The following is a 19,286-nucleotide window of genomic DNA, read 5'->3' on the forward strand; positions in this document are numbered from 1 at the left end:
CACACATCGGTACATGGCATGGAAATCCCGATGACCTCACGAAGGACTGGTCCGAGGAAATTGAGTGCGGTTCCTTTAAGGCATGGGACCTCGAGCCCGGGACTCCACCCCTGATGACGTCAAAAGCAGGAAGTACCGACACGAAGACGGACGGTGATTCCCAGGCAGCGGAGGAGGACGCAGGTCGAGGACGAGAAGCAGATGGAGACGACAAGCCAGGAGGCCACCGGTTGGACGCTTCGCCCTGCCACGCGCCCACGGGAGGAGCGTGGCTGAGAGAGGTACGGGGCCGGGTCGCGGGTTGGGTTGGGAGGCGGAGGCAGCCACCCCCGTAGTCATCTCCCGCAACGAACCCTACCCCGAGCACAAGCACTCCTACCCACCTCCTGTATTAGAGCACTGTGCACTGGGTGCGTTCCCTCACTCCCGGCCCTTGTTGACTTTCCCCGAGTTTAGAGTATAACTCGTTGCTTTCCTTTTCTTTCCGGGTCCACCGCGAGACGCCTGGAGACACCCCTTCCGGAAGCGGGACTACCAAGACCACAAGGCATCACGACGGGACCTATCCATAGACTTTACAGTGACATCCATGAAAAGAACTTTCATCCCAATAAAACCTTCCTTAAAACCTCTCTTGAAAGCCCCAGTATTTCTGTTTGACCCTCCAGAACCCCATCAGGTGGTCGATACCCCTGTAAACCCGGCACCCCCGGGACACCACCCCAGGACAGGGACCTTTTGGACCCTGCCCTTGCCCTACCTGTAACACCCCTAAATTTTGTATTATGGGGCACCCTGAACCTTCCTTCCTCAGATCCCGATAAGAAAACCAGAAAGAAGATCAAGAAGAAGATCCGCGGTGCAGCTGCTAACAGGACGACACCAACTGACTTGGCCCCAGCCCTACCGGCTTGTAAATCCTGGAACCTGCTCCTGCTAAATCCCGGCGACTCCTGCGGACAGCATCCTTGGACAACCCGCAGGACCTGCCTGCCTTGACCCTCTAACAGACTGGAACTCCCCTGAGCAGAGGCTCTGCTCCAACAACAATACCCCTGGTGCCAGCCAGGAACCGCGAATCCAGCCCGCTTTGCACCCGCCGAGCCTGGCCCGTGCCCGAGTGATCCAAGACCACGAGGACGTCCACCCGGCAACTGGGACCCGCAGTCCAGTGCCCAAGGACCCTCCTCTGCGACCCAGACCACGCCTGCAGCCTCAGAACCAGGGACCCCACCAACCGCGACCAGCTGAGGGTAAGATTTCCTGATGCCTAAAGACACCCCTGCACCCTGCGCCCCACGGTCCCCTGTGCCTTCCTTTGGAGTACCTACCTCTTCTCCAAGATCCCAACTTACCTCTCGAAGTGGTGGTTGCACCTGAAGAATCTCCATCCCCGAGCCTGCAGCCTTTGTTCACCTTGTAACTTTCCCATTGGATAACATTGAGCACCCGAAGGCTCAAAAGCACCCTGCACCCAGCCGCCCGAGTTCTGCTGGAAGTGCAACTACTACCCTACTCTACTTTCCCACTTGCCCTGAGTAAGTGACCAGAAGCTCAGCTCCCACAGCCGCGTGGCCTGCCTGCTTGCAGCCACCAACCAAAGGCCCCCTACCCTCCATTGGATTGCATTGGGCCTACTCTCTGCACCCGGCTGCCCCTGTGCCGCCGAGGGTGTAACAACTGTACCTTTCCGACCCTGTGACACCCCTGAGTCTATGCCCAGAACCTTAAATCCACCAGTTGAGTACTCACCTGAAAGCCGATAACTCACTTTCATTCCATAGGCTAACATTAACTGGTTGTCACTGATATTTTCTTCCAAATGTCGATTTTTGCAACTTTAAAATATTCCTCTAAAATCAGCTGAGTAACGATTTCCGAAATACTTACCTGGGATCAGTAGAGAAGGCAGTGCTGTACTTTCTAGTTCAGTGCTGAACCGCAAAAGTAATCTTAACCGTACTTACCAGTTACCTGCATTTTCTTCCTTAGGAAACCATTGACTGTTTTTCTCTGAAATTTCTTCTAAGTGTCGGTTTTTGCAAATTACAAATACTCCTTAAAAATCTTACCAATTGCTGAAACGTAAATAGTTACCTGTCTTAGGTAGCGGTCCCAGTGCTGGATCGAGGAGTCCAGTACTGGATTACAAAAGTAACGAGAACCTACTTTACCTGTGACTTGAATTTCCTTCCTTAGGATAACATTGCTAGTTTTTCTCTGAAAAGTTTCGAAGTGTCAACTTTGAAACTACATTTACATCCTTTAAAAAGTACAACTGTAACCAAAACGCTTTTACTTGACTGTTTTCAGCTTAGGTCCTGGGACTAAATCTAGGATTGAGTCCTGGAATTCTAAAAGTAATCTATAAAGTAATCCACTGCTTTTATGTAGAAAAACCCATTGAGCTCAATGTTAAATTGTGTTTAGAATTGTGTTGTCAATTGCAACCACTGTAGCTATTGTACTTACAAAGTCTATTGCCTTTCTGCAAAGTAATTACCTAAAGTTATTCATATTGAGAAAAGTATATTTTGATACCTGTTGGTTCTATAATAAAACAACTATATCTTTTGATATAAAAACAATTGGCCTAGAGTTCAGTTCTTGAGTGTGTGAAACCTTTTGCTGACTGGGTGTGTACAACAAATGCTTTACACTGTCCTCTGATACTGCCTTACTGCTCGACCAAGCTACCACTATAGAGAGTAAGGTCAGATCTGACTTTGACCTCTGTTATACCTCTGGGGATTGGGGACTCTATACACGCTGTACCTTACTTTGGTCCAGTATATATAGAGCCACTTTCTTACATCCTACCATTTGGATGCCATTGTTTAGTTAACAAAGCCACATACACCAGTGGCATGAGGAGATTTATTTGTGCAATAACGTTTAAACTCTGATCTCTTTTGCAGATGAGGCTGAAGAAGACGACAAATCTGAAAGTGAAGATGAAGAGTTGGACAAACAAATGGGAGATCTTGGTGATGCTGAAGCTGATAAGCTAGATGAGCGCCTCTGGGGGGATGATGATGATGACGACGACGAAGATGAAAACAGCGATGATAAAATGGATGAATTAGGGCCAGGAATGGACGAGGTGAGAGAATGAAGTAAACTGTGACCAGGACTACTTTCCACCTGTAGCCCTATAAGGAGGTGAATGTAATAGTTGTTAATTTACTAACATGATGTCTTTATGGCCATTTAAGTTTGCAGAGGCCTGTATCTCGCGATCTACTGGTCAGTGTCAAGATTTTCTATTGGTAGCGGTCGCCTTGGGAGTGAGGATGCCCAGTGCAATAACTCCTAGTACTAGTTTCCACTGGGAGATTATTGCTTAGGATTAGGACTGGATAACAACTTAAAATGTTAATAACTACAGGTTAGATGCATGGTTCAAATAGCCATTAAATCCGGACACCACACCGCACAGGTGAAAGACAACTAAATATTGTCCTTCTAGGGGTACAGTGGGGCAGGATACCGGCACCTTACAGACACCTTATGATTCAAGGGACAGTGCAGATTCACCAAATGAGGTTCATTCCAACTTGGCTCTCTGGCCAGCTGAGCTGCGACGACCTTATGACATGACCATGACAACCTCATACTTTCTGGATGCCCCAGAGGCAATTACAGTTGCTGTTCCTAGTATCAGGTTGGTTTCCTCTGGTAGTCGCGGTCCAGTTCCTCAGACATGAAACCTCCCCTTCTCTGCATCGGACAAAAGGCAGCAAGACAGCCTATTTGGTTTCCTATTTTGTTCTTCAAGGAGGGTAGCATCCCTGCAGAGGTGCTTTGAATGGCTTTACCGTGTTCTCCTAAACAGGTGTTCAGCTCTCCTCAGTATCCACACAAATGATGAGGTACGATGTATTGAGGGGCCAGTGTTTCTACCCATTTGGTGGTCAAGACTGGATTCCATAGGCAACCAAAGTGTTTGCCTTGTTCACTGGTGTATCTTGATGTTGCTTTCCGAATATCGTGGTCTTCTGAGCCAGGGGTCACTAATCCAACCAGTACAGACCTTTTTCAGAGAAGATACTTACTTGGCTTAGATATAGCAAGGCATTGGATCACATTACTAATGCAGACAGCTTCAAGACAATCTAGGAATTGGATAGGTTTCACTCCAGGCAGACTTTTCCTCTATACTAATAGAATGGGATGTGACCTCTCTTCTGACCTCCCACTAGGTGCAACAGGACTGGACAGGTACTGGAGATGTGTAGGTGCTGGTTAGTATGCCCCCATGGAAACCACGTTGTGCAGAAAGCACAACACCTCATGCATGTTCTTTCTTCATACATATATTAGATATGAATAGGAAAGGGTCCACAGTTAAGAAAACTGGACAGACTTAATACTGGGTAGAGCTATTAGGCAGTTTCCCCACAGCAAGTTCAGGTAATTGATACACTGTCACCACCGTCATTCACTGTGGAGCTTGGGTTCAGGGCGTAGTAGCCACCGACACATAGTAGGTTGGTACACTCATGGTTCACCCCAGTCAACAGAGCTCACCTCTGATGCCAAACGAAACCAGCAATTACATAGAGCACCCTCTGTAAGCGTTCAAGGTTTCGAAGTCCACTGGATACAAAACAGAGTTGTTAATCAGTCCATTTGTCCCATTGGAATGAAATAGTATTGTGGACCTAGAACTCCTGTTCCCAGGTTACTGTCCAGTAACCACTGACTGCCCTATGGCCTCAACAAAATGCCTTACTTAGCCCATCTCACTTCACCATGTAACAACAACTCCATACCTTTCCTCATACCTACTCTACCCTCCAAAGACATCACTCTGTTTTTGTCAGCCCTCATCTTTTCCTTACATTATTCTTACTTGGCTCTCTCATCATCAAGTATACATTTCTCCCTTTCTTTAAATATCCCATGTCTTGTTTTTGGCAAAAAAGTAAACTGCAGGATAGCTCAGGCTCCTCAAAGCTCCCCCTGTGGGTTTTTGTCATCAGTGGTCCATGCATAGCCATCTTCATATGGTGTATTAAGCACTTTACAAAAATAGAAATAAGATCTTCTATCAAGGTGATTTGTGTGACTTCTCCTTCAAGTTTAATTATTGTGCATAATGGGAAGGTCCATTTAGAATGCATATATCTTATAGAAATTTCTAGCTGCAGATTCCTTACCATAAGATTATCCCCAGGCATCAGACAGAATCCGGAAAGGTTTCTGAGCAGTCCTTTTGCGTGCCACTAGGTGGCACCAATCGGCTCTGCATGGTGCTGTCTGCATCAGAAATGACATGTGTGGTGCCTAGCCATCCCAGTGCAATGCCCTCCGTTTTTTTGCCCTCAGTGTGCTTTTTTTCAGGTATATCACTCAAAAACCTCTATTGGTTTTAAACCTTGTGGTGCCTGTCACAGGCAGATGTCTGTGACAGACCCCCAGTTTGTGTGCCTTTGGTGCCTGCCACCGGACTATGACTCCAAGGCTTGCTCAGAATCCAAAACTATGCATCTGAAGGCTTTTTATCAGCGTGCCATGAAGCTCCTGGCCTCTCAACACACCGCTCCGCACTGCTCCAGGTCCCGATTGCGAGATAATCCCAGGGACTGCTCATGGACACAAGAAGTCGAAGCTCTCTTCAACTTCTCCGCCCGGTCCAAATCTTCAGGCACAGGATGCCATAAATCTAGGCCTTCTGCTACATTGTCCCCTTGTCATTTCAGGTTGGATCTGCTCTGTGCTTCCTCAAGTTACCCGGAGCAACCCCGCTCATCTTTGTGTAGCTTATGAAGACGTGCACTTCATTTTTAGACTGCTGGAGCGTCTTCCTGTCCCATGTGTTTAGAAGTGACAATGACTCAATCTCCGCCGGCAGGTTAGTTTTCCATGCCAGTTGGGCCCTCTGGATCCATTAATAAATCTAGATCGGCCCCAGCTGTGACTTCACAACCTCATTCAGGGTCCTTTCCAATGACGGTGATCCCATTGTGATTCCTGACTCCAATATGGAGCCAGCCTGGCGCCAATTGGACCCAAATGGTCTGAATTGGAGCTAGAGCCTTAGTTTCCTGAAAGGCCCTGTGATGAACACGTTTGGAGGGGAGCTTTGCTTTACAGTGTCACTTAGACATCACGCCTGGCTGAGGAAAACTTTAGGACATGCCTTCATCAGGAGTAGGTTGTGGGTCTATTCTGCTACTTTCTGGTGCCAAAAATTGAATGGAGGCCTCTATCTTATTCTAGACCTGCACCCTCTCAACTACTTCCTAAAAAAAGAAAAGTTCAAAATGCTCACTCTGTCTCAGGTTCTGTCTGCCATAGATCCAAGACTGGGTGGTAGCTCTCGACTTGAAAAACGATTCCTTCCATATTCTCGTCCTGCCAATCCACAGATCTTACCTATGGTTCATTGCAGGTCCGGAGCATTTTCAATTTTTTGTGCTCCACTTTGGCCTTAACAGTGCCCCTCTGGTGTTAACAAAGGTGACCTCTGACCCTGTCAACAGGCAGGTCGCTCCTCTCACCGCCACACAGCCCCCTGTGTGACCTGTGATCCGGCCGGCCCGCCTACATCGCGGCTGAGTCCGTTATGCTGCTGTTTGGTTTATTCTGCAAGTGCCCATCCTTGCTTCTGTGCCCCTGTGCCCGCTGCCCCTGTGCCCCCTCTCCTTTTACCCGCCTGCTGCAGTTTCTGGTTCGTTTTTTCCCTGCTTCTGTGCCCCTTTCCCCGCTGCCCCTGTGCCCCCTCTCCTTTCACCAGCCTGCTGCTGTTTCTGGTTCATATTTTCCCTGCTTCTGTGCCCCTCTGCCCCCTCTCCTTTTCCCCTGCCGTTTTTTCCTGCCGCTGCGTCCCTGTGGCCCTGTCCCCCTGTCCTCCATTGGCCGCCCCGCTCCCACCTCCCAGCTGCTCCTCCCTCCCTCCGACCCTCATATGGAGGCCGCGAAGCGGTAGACAGAGCGACCTCTGACCCTGTCACCAGGCAGGTCGCTCCTCTCACCGCCACGCAGCCCCCTGTGTGACCTGTGATCCGGCCGGCCCACCTACATCGCGGCTGAGGCCGTTCTGCTGCGGTTTGGTTTATTCTGCAAGTGTCCATCCTTGCTTCTATGCCCCTGTGCCCCCTCTCCTTTCACCCACCTGCTGCTGTTTCTGGTTAGTTTTTTCCCTGCTTCTGTGCCCCTGTGCCCCCTCTCCTTTTCCCACGCCGTTTTTTCCCGCCGCTGCGTCCCTGCAGCCCCACCCCCCTGTCCCCCATTGGCCGCCCTGCTCCCACCTCCCAGCTGCTCCTCCCTCCCTAAGACCCTCATATGGAGGCCGCGCCGAAGGTGCGCCAAAGGCAAGCCCGTCTGCGCCCGTCCGCGTCTGGACCGCGCCCAGCGCCAGGACCCCGGACCCTGCACCCCCCGCAACGCCAGACTGCACTACGACTCCAACACCCTCCACGCACTCAACACCGGACGAGACCACTCCTGCTACCAGGCCACCCCGAAGCGCACGCAAAGGCCCTTCTCCTGCCGGTACTGCAGATTCACGAGCATCCAGCCAACCAGAGAACCCAACCACCTTCGCTGCATCCTCCTCAACACCCTCTCCGCTCGCAAGCACGCCATCAAACTCTGGGACCTCCCAGACTCTACGGCCCCCGACGTGGCCTTCCTGACGGAGACCTGGCTGAACGCCACCTCGGCACCAGACATCGCCATAGCCATCCCACAGGGCTACAAGATCACCCGCAGAGACCGCACCAACGGAGTTGGAGGGGGAATCGCCATCATCCACAAGGACACCCTCAGAGTCTCGACCAACACCGACGACACCCTCACCACTGCCGAGCAAATGCACTTCCAGATCCACACCGACCCCAACACGACCCTCCGAGGAACACTCGTCTACAGACCACCCGGACCAAGACCACAGTTCAGCAACACCATCGCCGACCTCGTCCGCACCCACGCCCTCGCTTCCACGGACTACATCCTCCTCGGGGACCTGAACTTCCACCTCGAGAATAACAACAACGCCAACTCCACCCCCCTGGTGGACAACCTCGCCAACCTCGGACTCAAACAGCTCGTGACGACACCCACCCACGCCGCCGGACACACGCTGGACCCTATCTTCCGCACGAGCCCCCACGTCTCCTTCAACCACACCACCGAGCCCCACTGGACCAACCACAGATGCGTCCACTTCACCTTCAGGAAACCCACCACACACCACCGCACCCAACAGCTACCACGCCGCTGCTGGGGCAAGGTCACCAAGGACTAACTGACTACCACCCTCACCCTAAGACCACCGGCCGACCCCAACACCGCCGCGACCAACCTCAAACAGTGGATCAACGACTGCGCCAGCACCCTCGCCCCTCTCAAGACCTCCACAACCAACCACACCAACAAGAAAGGCGCCTGGTTCACCGAAGACCTCCGGACCTTCAAGCGCACCTGTCGGAAGCTGGAGAAGAAATGGCTCCACGACCGAACACCAGACAGCCCACAAGAGCGCCACCCGCAAACTCCACCACCTCATCAGGACCGCCAAGAGGACCGCCTAGACAACAACGCACACAACACCAAAGAGCACTTCAGCATCGTGCAGGGGCATAGCTAGAGCTTGTGGCGCCCGGGGCTATCACTCAGATTGCCGCCCCTTGGAGGGGGGGTGCAGGGGGAAAAGGACGGTGAGCACTTGAAAGGTGTCCGAGAGACACGTAGTATTGCTGCTAATAGTTGCCTCGATCTTAGATAACCATCCTGCTACTTGTGACTTTATTCCAAGTGTTGTGATCACAAAAAATACACCGGGGTGCAAACACTATTTGAATGTGAATTTCCACCCGTGTTTTAGTTCTGCAGTAATCAATGGGGAATAAAGCGCTCAAATGTTTTTCGAGCATGAATTTCGTGTTGGCGGTAACCCTACTGCACAGTTTTGCAGACACAATTATTTATTTGAAAGGTTTTATATAGAACTGGCTAGACCCGAAGGTATCAGAGCGCTTTACATGAGTATCAGAATTCGAATGCAAAAAATACATTTATTCCAAAACTGAGACAAATGTTTTCAACGAGACGACCTATCAGAATAACCTCAGCTATACAATAAGGCTACATGCATTGATCTACACTGGAAAGCATTTTCAAGCCAGCAAATACACCTAAAGGTATGGGGCCAACGAGGTCTGCATATTCAGAGCCGGTGTGTTAGGAGGGGGGGGGCTCAAGAATATGCTGAGAGGGCGTGGAATCGACCACACCACCCACAGCCGTTTCGGCGAAGAGAGGCCTAGCGAGAGAATGCAGAAGGAGCGGAACCTTTAAGAAATGCCAGTGGCCTCCGGGCATGACGCAGGAGTCATATCACCAAGCAAACTCCCAATACTGCCCCGGAGGTGCACAGTATGTACCTCAGCCAAGTCTACAAGGCGGAGAGGGTTCATCTGCCATAAAGTCTGGAGCATGAGATAATGGGGGCTGCAGAAGCGTGTGCACTTGTGAGACTGCACCCGATTTGGGAGACCATGCTCTCGAAGTGTACCTGTAGGTGCACGGTAACAAAACCGAACTAGGAAGCAAAACTAGTGCTTGCACTCAAAAGGCGCCACAGACACTGCAGGGGCCTTTGCGGGTGGCGCCCACACGAGCGGGAACAGCACTGGCCCAGCCTCAATCTTACCTGGCCGCACCCGGGAAGTGGAAGGCTGGAATCCAGAACGTTTTTAAGACGCTGAGGCGGCGGGGCGTATCCAGTGCCGGCAGCCACAACAACAGGAGTTGGCCATGAAGTGCTGCTAAGTCAAGCCAACGGAGTAAAGGAGAACTGTTCGAGCGTATAGCGCTCGCATTTACAATGCTTTAATGTTGTCAAGCATTGTAACGGCGCCGGTGGCGAAGTGTAACCGCTACGATTCCCCAGGCCTTAAGGAGTTGGTCTCCGCTTTTTAGGAGTGATTCTCCTTTTGTGCAATCCAGTATCGGATGACAGCGCTCAAGTGAGAGCGAACGTTCTAGGGACTGCGCGGATTGCCCGGGAGAGACAGAGACTGCATGCTTTGACCTCGCACATGCACCACACCTGCGTGCAGCGTAGAAGGTCACGTGAGTTTGCTCCAAACGGGGGCTGCGTGCACGCGGCACTGGTGGCCCGTTGCGCGGCCTTTAGAATTTATTTGGGGACACTGACTGACAAAGTGTCAGACAGTGTGTCCCCAAATAAATTATAAAACTAAAAGCCGCCGCAACGGGCCACCAGTGCCGCGCGGCCGCTGCCTCCAAAACAGTTCCGCCTGGGGCTGTCCGCCCCCCCTAGCTACGTGAGTGGCATCGTGAAAGAACTCTCCAACCCCAGCTCCAACACCAACGACATACCACCATCACAAGACCTGTGTGACTCCCAGGCCACCTTCTTTCACCGCAAGATCACCGACATCCACGACAGCTTCAACTCCGAGAACCCTGCACCCACCACCGAGTCCACCACCCCCGCGACCACTACCCACACCAGCCGCCTGACCGTCTGGTCCAACGTCAGCGACGAAGACACCATCAAAACCATGAACTCCCATCCGACCCCTGCCCTCACCACGTCTTCAACAAAGCCAGCACAACCATCGCGCCCCACCTCCGGAAAACAATCAACAGTTCCTTCGAGAGAGCAACCTTCCTGGAAAGCTGGAAGCACGCCGAAATCAACGCCCTTCTAAAGAAGCCCAAGGCGGACCCCAAGGACCTCAAGAACTTCCGGCCCATCTCCCTCCTCCCGTTCCCGGCGAAAGTGAGAAGATTGTCAACAAACAGCTAACCCGCTACCTCGAAGACAACAACATCCTGGACCCTTCCCAATCCGGTTTTCACATCATCCACAGCCCTCATCGCCACCACTGACGACATCAGGATCCTAATGGACAAAGGAGAAACAGCCGCCCTCATCCTCCTGGACCTATCAGCAGCCTTTGACACATTCTGCCACCGCACCCTATCAGCACGCCTCCATGACACCGAAATTCAAGAGAAGGCCCTGGCCTGGACCACATCCTTCCTCTCCGGCAGAACACAGAGCGTCCGCCTCCCACCCTTCTGCTCAAAAACCACCGAGATCATCTGCGGCGTCCCACAGGGATCCTCCCTCAGGCCGACGCTGTTCAATATCTACATGGCACCGCTCTCGCACGTCAACATAACCTCAACATCATCTCCTACGCCGATGACACCCAGCTGATCATATCCCTCACCGAAGACCCCCACACCGCCAAAGCCAACCTCCACAGAGGAATGAAGGCTGTAGCCGACTGGATGAAGGACAGCAGACTGAAGCTGAATTCAGACAAGACGGGGGTCCTCATTCTCGGACCCACCCCATCAGCCTTGGACGACTCTTGGCGGCCCACATCGCTGGGCACAGCCCCGGAACCCACAGACCACGCAACCTGGGGGTTATCCTCGACTCCACCCTCTCCATGACCAGTCAAATCAACGCAGTCTCCGCATCCTGCTTCAACACCCTCCGAATGCTCCGCAGGATCTTCAAGTGGATCCCTCCCAACACGAGAAAAAACGTCACCCAGGCCCTAGTCACCAGCAGACTCGACTACGGGAACGCTCTCTACTCAGGAACAACAACCAAGCTCCTGAGACGACTACAGGGAATCCAGAACGCCTCGGCACGCATGATCCTCTATGTCCACTTCATACCCCACCTGAGAGGCCTGCACTGGCTCCCCGTCAACAAGAGGATCACCTTCAAACTTCTCATCCACGCACACAAAGCACTACACAACACCGGACCTCCGTACCTCAACAACCGACTCAGCTTCCACATCCCCACCCGAAGCCTCCGCTCAGCCAACCTCGCCCCAGATCCACATATCCGAAAAACCACCGCCGGCGGCAGATTCTTCTCCTACCTCGCCGCCAAGACCTGGAACGCTCTCCCTACCAGCCTACGACAGACTCAGGACCTGCTGGCCTTCAGAAGACTTCTCAAGACCTGGCTCTTCGATCAGTAGCGCCCCCCCCCCCCCCCCCCCCCTAGCGCCTCATGGGTATGGAGCGTGCTTTAGAAAAGCATTGATTGATTGATTGACGGTGGTCACAGCCAATCTGCGGTGGCTGGCGATTTTCAGTCTGCACACATCCACCAAGCACTACTGTCTAGACAGTCAGGCCCAATGTGATGGGCATTTCGCCCGTTTAGTCCTCCAGGACTTCCTAATATTTAAAGTCTGCAAGCCTACCTTAGGGGAGATGATACTTGGGTATCTATTCTATGGTAAGGAATCTGCAGCTAGCAGTATCTACCAGATGAATAAGTTACTTTCCTTTGGTAATTCCTTAACTGGTAGAGACTTTATCTAGCTGCAGATTCTCCCCGCTCTAAAGTGTGCCAAATGCTTCTGAATAGGTCCCTGAGGACCTCATCCTGGTATTCACTACCTCAGTATGGCTCCGTGATTCTGGTGCTGGAAAAAAGTCAAAAAATGGAGGGCAACATGCTGGGGTGGCGGCTTTGTAGGCGCCTCATACGTCCTTTCCAGTGCTGATGCCTCCTACCAGCTCGCAAGCTGGTTGCTTAGAAAAATGTCTGGATCTGATGTGGCTCTGGGGGATAAGTCTAAGGTAAGGAATCTACGACTAGATCGTCTTTCCAAAATAAGAGGATACCGAAGGTAAGTAACTTGCTCTTCTCTGGCTGCTGGTTTGTAATTGAACTTAGTGTTTCTAGCTTCAGAGGACCCAATGAATGTGTCTTTTATTTGGAATGCATACTGTTTAACTACGATGTCACTGCTATGTTTTTATTTTATATAGCCTTTTCACTCCAGGCCCACTGTTCCAACCCAACAAGCAAAACATTCTGGCAATGTTCTATCTTCACTGCCTCTGATTCATATATGAGAAACATTTTTGTGTGATTCATATATGAGAACAATTTTTGTGTGAAATGTCCTTCAATATCATTCTCAGCTCCTTTTTCTACATTCCTCTCACTCTTAATTTCTTGAATTGAGATTAGATTTGTGGATGCTCACACTCCTATTGCATTAGCATGTCATTCAAATGGTGTAGTGTATTGGTCTTGAGCATTGTTGGACCATATTCATTCTTCATTTGCCATTTCAGATATATTATTACTTATACCAATATCCTTTCTGTATTTTCAATGGATGTTGTACGGTCTCCTTATAGAGTTTGAACTAGCAACAAAAAGTCTGCTTTACTTAAAGGTACTAACCTCCCAGTACTGGAAACCTAATCCCATGTCATATACTTTATCGTCTATTCAAGTGGGTTTACTGATCTGAAATCCTCATTTGTCAATACCCATAACACCTTTACAATCTAATGGTGCTGCTGCTGTTCTTTGTGATTTTTAATGTTCTCTTGGTTATGGTTTTCCTTGTCTCATTATCTCCACTGAATCCTTTTTTGGTCTAAAAAAAGGGTGCCCGCTTCTGTCCATGTTCGCTGGAGTCAGTCCTGGTTTGAGTACACAAAGGGTCTTGCCCCATCAGCACCATTTCTATGTTATGTCACTTGAAAAACAAACTCACACCTAGCATTTCACTCTTGTTAAGGTGTAAGAACTTTTACCCGGACATGTCGCTCTTAGAAGAGTAATGTTAGTTGTATTGCTACTTTTCTCTTACCCCAATTTAGTGCTGCTTCTGTTGTATGCTCCATTCTGTGATCAAATTGGTTATCACTTAATGCAGCAGTGCTGTTTTATCCTTACACTGTCTCTACTGCAGTTACTACTGCATATGTATTGTCTTTAAACCAGGATGTCTCTGGTAGTTTGTTATTCCTTGCTGTTAATCCATTTACCTACCAGTAATGGCTTTTGTTGTGTGGAACTGTAATGTAATCATTCCAGGCAAGTAACCATACCCTAGGAGTTTCCTTCTGGCCCAGTTGGGAGCAAGTGGGTACTGTGCCACAACTTGCACAATTTAAAGGTGTTGCATTTGGAAGTTGACACTAACCCATCTCAAACTGATAAACCTCCATTAGGGCTCCCAAGATAACTATTAATTTCTTAATTTGACTTTTTCAGTCTTTCCCCAACAACACAATTGCATTCCATTCTAAAATGGAACTGGCATCTTGTGACGGCTCCATTGTTTGTCTCTACTCAGTGGAATCCAGACGCTTTACCTTTCCTCGTTGTCTCCAGTCGCTTTTTTTCAGCCAAGGCGTTAGCATAACATTTTGCTGCATTTCTTTGATGCTGTTGACTATTAGTTCAACAGATATTTATTTTGCACAATGGCAAATGATTGGCACTTGTACCTGCCCGTGTATAAAAGGATCGTCTCTTTGTTTATCCTTAAGTGAATGATTGAATTGTCATGACTTCCTAACAAACTTTGTTGGTGGGAGTAGGCACACATCTTTTTTTCTTTCTTTTACTTTTCCTCTACTAGGTCATTGCTTCGACTGACTGAAGACCCAATAACTGACTGTTGCATGTGTCACAGACTGCTGTGCTCCACCCATCCCAGTGAGCTTAATCAGAGATGCTTCTACTTTTCTATTCTCTTGTGTCTTTTTGACAGGCCTATTGGGGCTGATGGCTGTCTGCTTGTTTCCCATTCTCTTACATCCGGCTCTTGTTTAGTGCCATGGCGATTAGAGGATGCTAGCCGATTATGCTTGGGAAGTTCTGATGGATGCTTCTAAGTACAGATTCCGCCATCTTTTAAGTTCCCCCATGGTGCATTTGGGCTTTGCTGATTGAAGACATCAAAGACCGATGTCATGCAGGTCCATAATCAACATCTGCTTTATGCAGGTGCAGCACAGTTTGAAGCCTTTAATCTTTGTGTCAGACATCCCTAGAAGGCGTCACTTACAGGAACTGGCTTAGCACACATTTGTGGAGCTTACAAATGGCTCCACAGAGTCTGATGGCACCACCTACCGGTGCACAAATAAAGTAAGTACAGTGTTCGATTAGTGTTGCTTCAGGGAGGGCAGTGATGTTTCTGTAAGGGGGTTGGAAGTGTCGGGAAATATGCTGTCTCTCAAACTGTTCTCAGTCACAAATTGAAAAAGTAGGTCTCCTCCTCAGCATGTGGCATGCGTGCAAATTTTTTAGAAATGTTTGACTTATCTCACATCTTAACTGCACTTCAGATCAGTGGAACTAATATGTTAAGTTCTGCTACGGAAACATCTCACTCCATAACATTTTTTAAGTGATACTGGATACTTTTTCTGGATGATTTATAACTGTGTTCTTGATGACAGGGCACTTTTGGGATTGAAGAATGATCTGGTGTACTCTTTGTTTTACACTCTTCTAGAATATCACTAAACAGAGCTCCATCCAGCCATTATTGTCCTTTTCTGATATTTTATATGCATATTGGTAGGACGTTTTCTGCACAAATGAAAATGTTATAATTTCACCCCTAGGTTCCCATATATGGGCTCTCTGGTTAATGCCCTATCAAAGGGCTTGTTCGGGACAATCGCCTCTTTTTCTACATGTTCCCCGGAAGTGGAAGGTGGTCCAGATGTTTCAGTTCCTAAAAAATACCATGGACCTGGTAGTTTCACCCATAACGTTTAGATCTCCACCAGATATTTGTGGTGCTATTTAGGAAATTATCTTGTGGACCAGATTCCTTTCAGGGATGTTAAGCAAATCCTTCTACTTGTCTTTGGCCTCTGTGACTTGGAGGGCTAGCTTTCAAGTCCCTAATTCAATAATGCACACACAGCATCCTACGGTCAGCTTTTACACTATAATGGAGAGAAAAATGACTGCTTCCCACATTAACTCTTTCCATCTAGAAGTAATTGCAAGCTTGATAATTTATCTAGGACGTTCCTTATTGATAATTTTTTGGCAGTGGTTTTGAAGCCTCTGTCATAGTTCAGGTTTTGTATTCTGTTGTTCATCCTGCAAAATTGATTACAAGAGTAACCAGCCTAGATGTCCTTAACTTTTTGCTTTGTCTTTTTGTTTTGAGGTGTGGGCGTAGTAAATTACAAACACACTGAAAGAGCCAAGGGAGGCTAAGAGATCAGCAGGTATTGGCTCCCCACAACATCAGTCAGAAACACAAAATGCCCGGGTCTAAGATGCTGCCTTAATGAGTATGTAAACTAAGGATATTCTTTCATTAAGACGAAAACCCTCACCCACCAATGGTGGCATGCTTCATCATTGAGGTCATTCTTAAACCAAATAAATTGTGGTGTGGGCTACAAGTCCTAAATAAATTAGGATGAGCTCTTTGGATTTTTTGATACAACCCTACGTGAGACAGTACTGTGTTAGGTATTGCTGAATGTAGGGAAAAAAAATAATAAATCAAGTGAGTTAAAACTAACTACCCCACAGACATGAAGCTTTATTATTGTCTGTTGGGGATTAGGTTTAACAACTATGCACAAGTGAGTCCACAGGAAGGAAAATTAAAGCTACCCTGTTGATGTTTTTGTATTTGGTCAAGGTGTTTCTGCCCACCAATTACCTGATCTGCAGTGTAGGGGCATTCATCAGGACCTATAAATTAGTCACTTTTGGCAATGAATGCTCAAAGTTGTTAAATTCATACAACTGAACATAAAGAAATGGTCATCAGAACTTATAAGTAAATTAATTTAATTCAGGTCTCTTGTGTCAACTCAACAGTGGCCCTGGCGGGGGGCTCAGTGTCCACGCCGTTCTATGGCCCTTGCCGAATCCTTTGATACTCCTAATGAAGGAGTGTCCCAGGATAACTTAGTTTACATATTCGTAGTAAATTACAGCCATTGCCTATCCAGTTTGTGAGTTTAATTTTAGGTTAGCCAAATTTCTCAAACCCTAGTTTGTACTTCTGTGTCACTTTGAATCTAAGTTCCTTTCTTGAATCATAACCACTAATGGAACCATGGCTTCAGCGTTCTCATTTAGTGAGCAACCAAATATTTTTATGACCATTCACAATCTTTCATTGATAAGTCCTTTTTTCTCAGCCAGGTTTTGTTCTCTCTTTTCTATTTTAAATTGCACCAGAAGCAATATTTGTGTACAGTCCCCTGAGCATACATTTTTTACTTAAAAGTTGGTTCTAACTTGATGGTACAGCTGAATGTTAGTCTCTTTCACACTTTTGTTTTGACTTTTGGCTTTGTATCTCCAATCTGGGCATCTTTAGTTTGTTCTAGGCATATATTATATTTTACTATTAACTGTCTAGTCATTTGCTCCTGGTTCATTACAGCCTGCATTCAAACAGAGCCAAGGCTGAGTATTCTTGGGAAATAGTCCTGAATTGAAAATGTGCAAGTTGCGACCTTGACAGAATGGCTATTCTTTTGCCAGACCTTAATGTCTGAGGCTTCAACGGTTTCTCTTGAGAAACTTGTTTCGGCAAGATTTATTTCTTCTTAATAATCTCTTTGCTAGTATCGCCATAGATGGTTACTCAAGCATGTGAAACTGGATAATAGAGCATACTGGAGAATGGAAAGGTTTCTTACTTGTAAAATGTATGCTGCATAGGTATCTTCTGATTTTTGTGCACCCCATTCACTCTCAAAAGCAAAAGGAGGCATATAGGAGTGTTGCCAGACGATTGAGTGATGACTGGGTGTTTATGGCCTATCTTACGTTCTTTGTTCTGATAGTAGAGCGAATAAAAGCAATGATATAACTGTTGTAGGAGTCCTTATGCAGGACGTTTATTGCTATTATGTGCATGTGGATAGGAGTCACAACTGTAGTAACTATGTTCCTCCTCAATGTCCTGTTTTTCAGACTGTTTCACAATGCTTGAATGTTTCATGACCTCCAATATTTTTGTGAGCATCTGGATCCATATACTGCACATTGTCAATTGTTTAGTATTCTATCGCATTGAATTCTGAGGTGTAACTCAAGGTGCTGGAACCAGGCGGCTGATAATCGAATATTGTAGATCAATGCCATTATGTACCAGAGAGAAGTCTGCTTTGACCTTGAATGAATACCATGTTTGTTTCTCTTAGCTACTCATAAAGGAATGTTGAAGTAAAAGTGCATGTGTATCACTTTTTTGAATTCTTCATTTTGTGCGCTAATTTTTCTGTTCAAACCTTAGAATTGACTTGTATTTACTGCTCCTTATGCATCTCCTTTGAGTTGTGTGCACTTACTGATAAATCGGTCTATTTTTCAGGATAAATCTGAACTCGTTGCTAAGGACGACAACCTAGATGCTAGCAGTAAAAATAAGGACAAAAAGCAAAATGACAAGGAAGAAGAAAAAACAGATCAAGGGGACAATAAAGATAATAGTGAAAAAGTCAATGAGCAGATTGATGAGGTTAGTCCTTACAGCTCAACTAATTTTGCAGAAATGTATACCTCCTGAACTACATATTTTACACTTGAATCTTTGGCCTACTGATAGCTGTACCAAAAAATGATGGTGCTCTGCTGCTGAACGGAGAACTGTGTTTTGAACACATTTGCAATACATTTACACATATGCATAATTAATTGTGAGAAGTTTAGACTTTTTTTATTGTGCCTATTATGTTTTTTTGTGATAATATGGTGGTGTTAGGCCAGATAGCCAAAAGCCTATCCTTATCAGTTCCGCTTTGTACTATGAGTACTTTAAGAAGCCTGTGAATATGAAGTTCATTACTTGCCCTTTTTCTTTCCCATGGACCGAGCATAGCTAGCTGCAGTGGATATCATCTTCTGAAAGATTTGCTGTTGTCATTCTCATGTTTTTTTTTTATTTTATTTAGCGTGAGTATGATGAGAACGAGGTGGATCCCTATCATGGGAAACAGGAAAAGAACACTGAACCTGAGCCCTTAGAACTGCCAAATGAATTGAACCTGGAAAATGACGAGGATGAGAAAAACGAAAAGGGTGATGCGGAAGGAGAAGGTATGCTGTATAATTTTTTAATTTTTTTCCCTTTATTTCTTTTGTAAAACCTTGAGAGCAATGGCTCTGGGGGAAGATGGGGAGAAATGGCAAGTGAGTATTATTTTACAGTAACATCAAATGTTAACTCTCATGCCATTCCTCCCTTAGCACTTTCCTTTAAATAAATTCCAAAATTAGATGTAATAGAATATAACAATCAAATGTTTCAAAATAGATACATGTGAAATCAATAAGGACTAGCCTATTTGTGAATTTACATAGACTCAAGACTGTAAGGGAGACCCTAATTAACACTCCTATAACATCCAAACGCCTTTTTTTAATGCTAACAGTGACCCAGTTATTAAAATATAATGTATCCTCGGGTACTGGGATCCCTGTATAGCTTTTGAACTTTCACCTTCACGTCACTACACTG

The 19,286-nt window shown here is 47.3% G+C and overlaps 1 protein-coding gene across 1 annotated transcript in view; it reads left to right on the forward strand.

Annotated features, from left to right (window-relative positions):
* MDN1 (midasin AAA ATPase 1) overlaps nucleotides 1–19,286 on the forward strand; it is a 2,221,312-nt gene that overhangs the window by 1,916,782 nt on the left and 285,244 nt on the right. The window contains exons 86-88 of the mRNA XM_078648266.1: nucleotides 2,919–3,103; nucleotides 18,141–18,287; nucleotides 18,721–18,865. Of these exons, the coding sequence (XP_078504392.1) occupies nucleotides 2,919–3,103; nucleotides 18,141–18,287; nucleotides 18,721–18,865 (477 nt within the window). The remainder of the gene's footprint in view (nucleotides 1–2,918; nucleotides 3,104–18,140; nucleotides 18,288–18,720; nucleotides 18,866–19,286) is intronic.

Source organism: Lissotriton helveticus, chromosome 6 (genome assembly GCF_964261635.1).
Source record: "Lissotriton helveticus chromosome 6, aLisHel1.1, whole genome shotgun sequence".
NCBI lineage: Eukaryota > Metazoa > Chordata > Amphibia > Caudata > Salamandridae > Lissotriton > Lissotriton helveticus.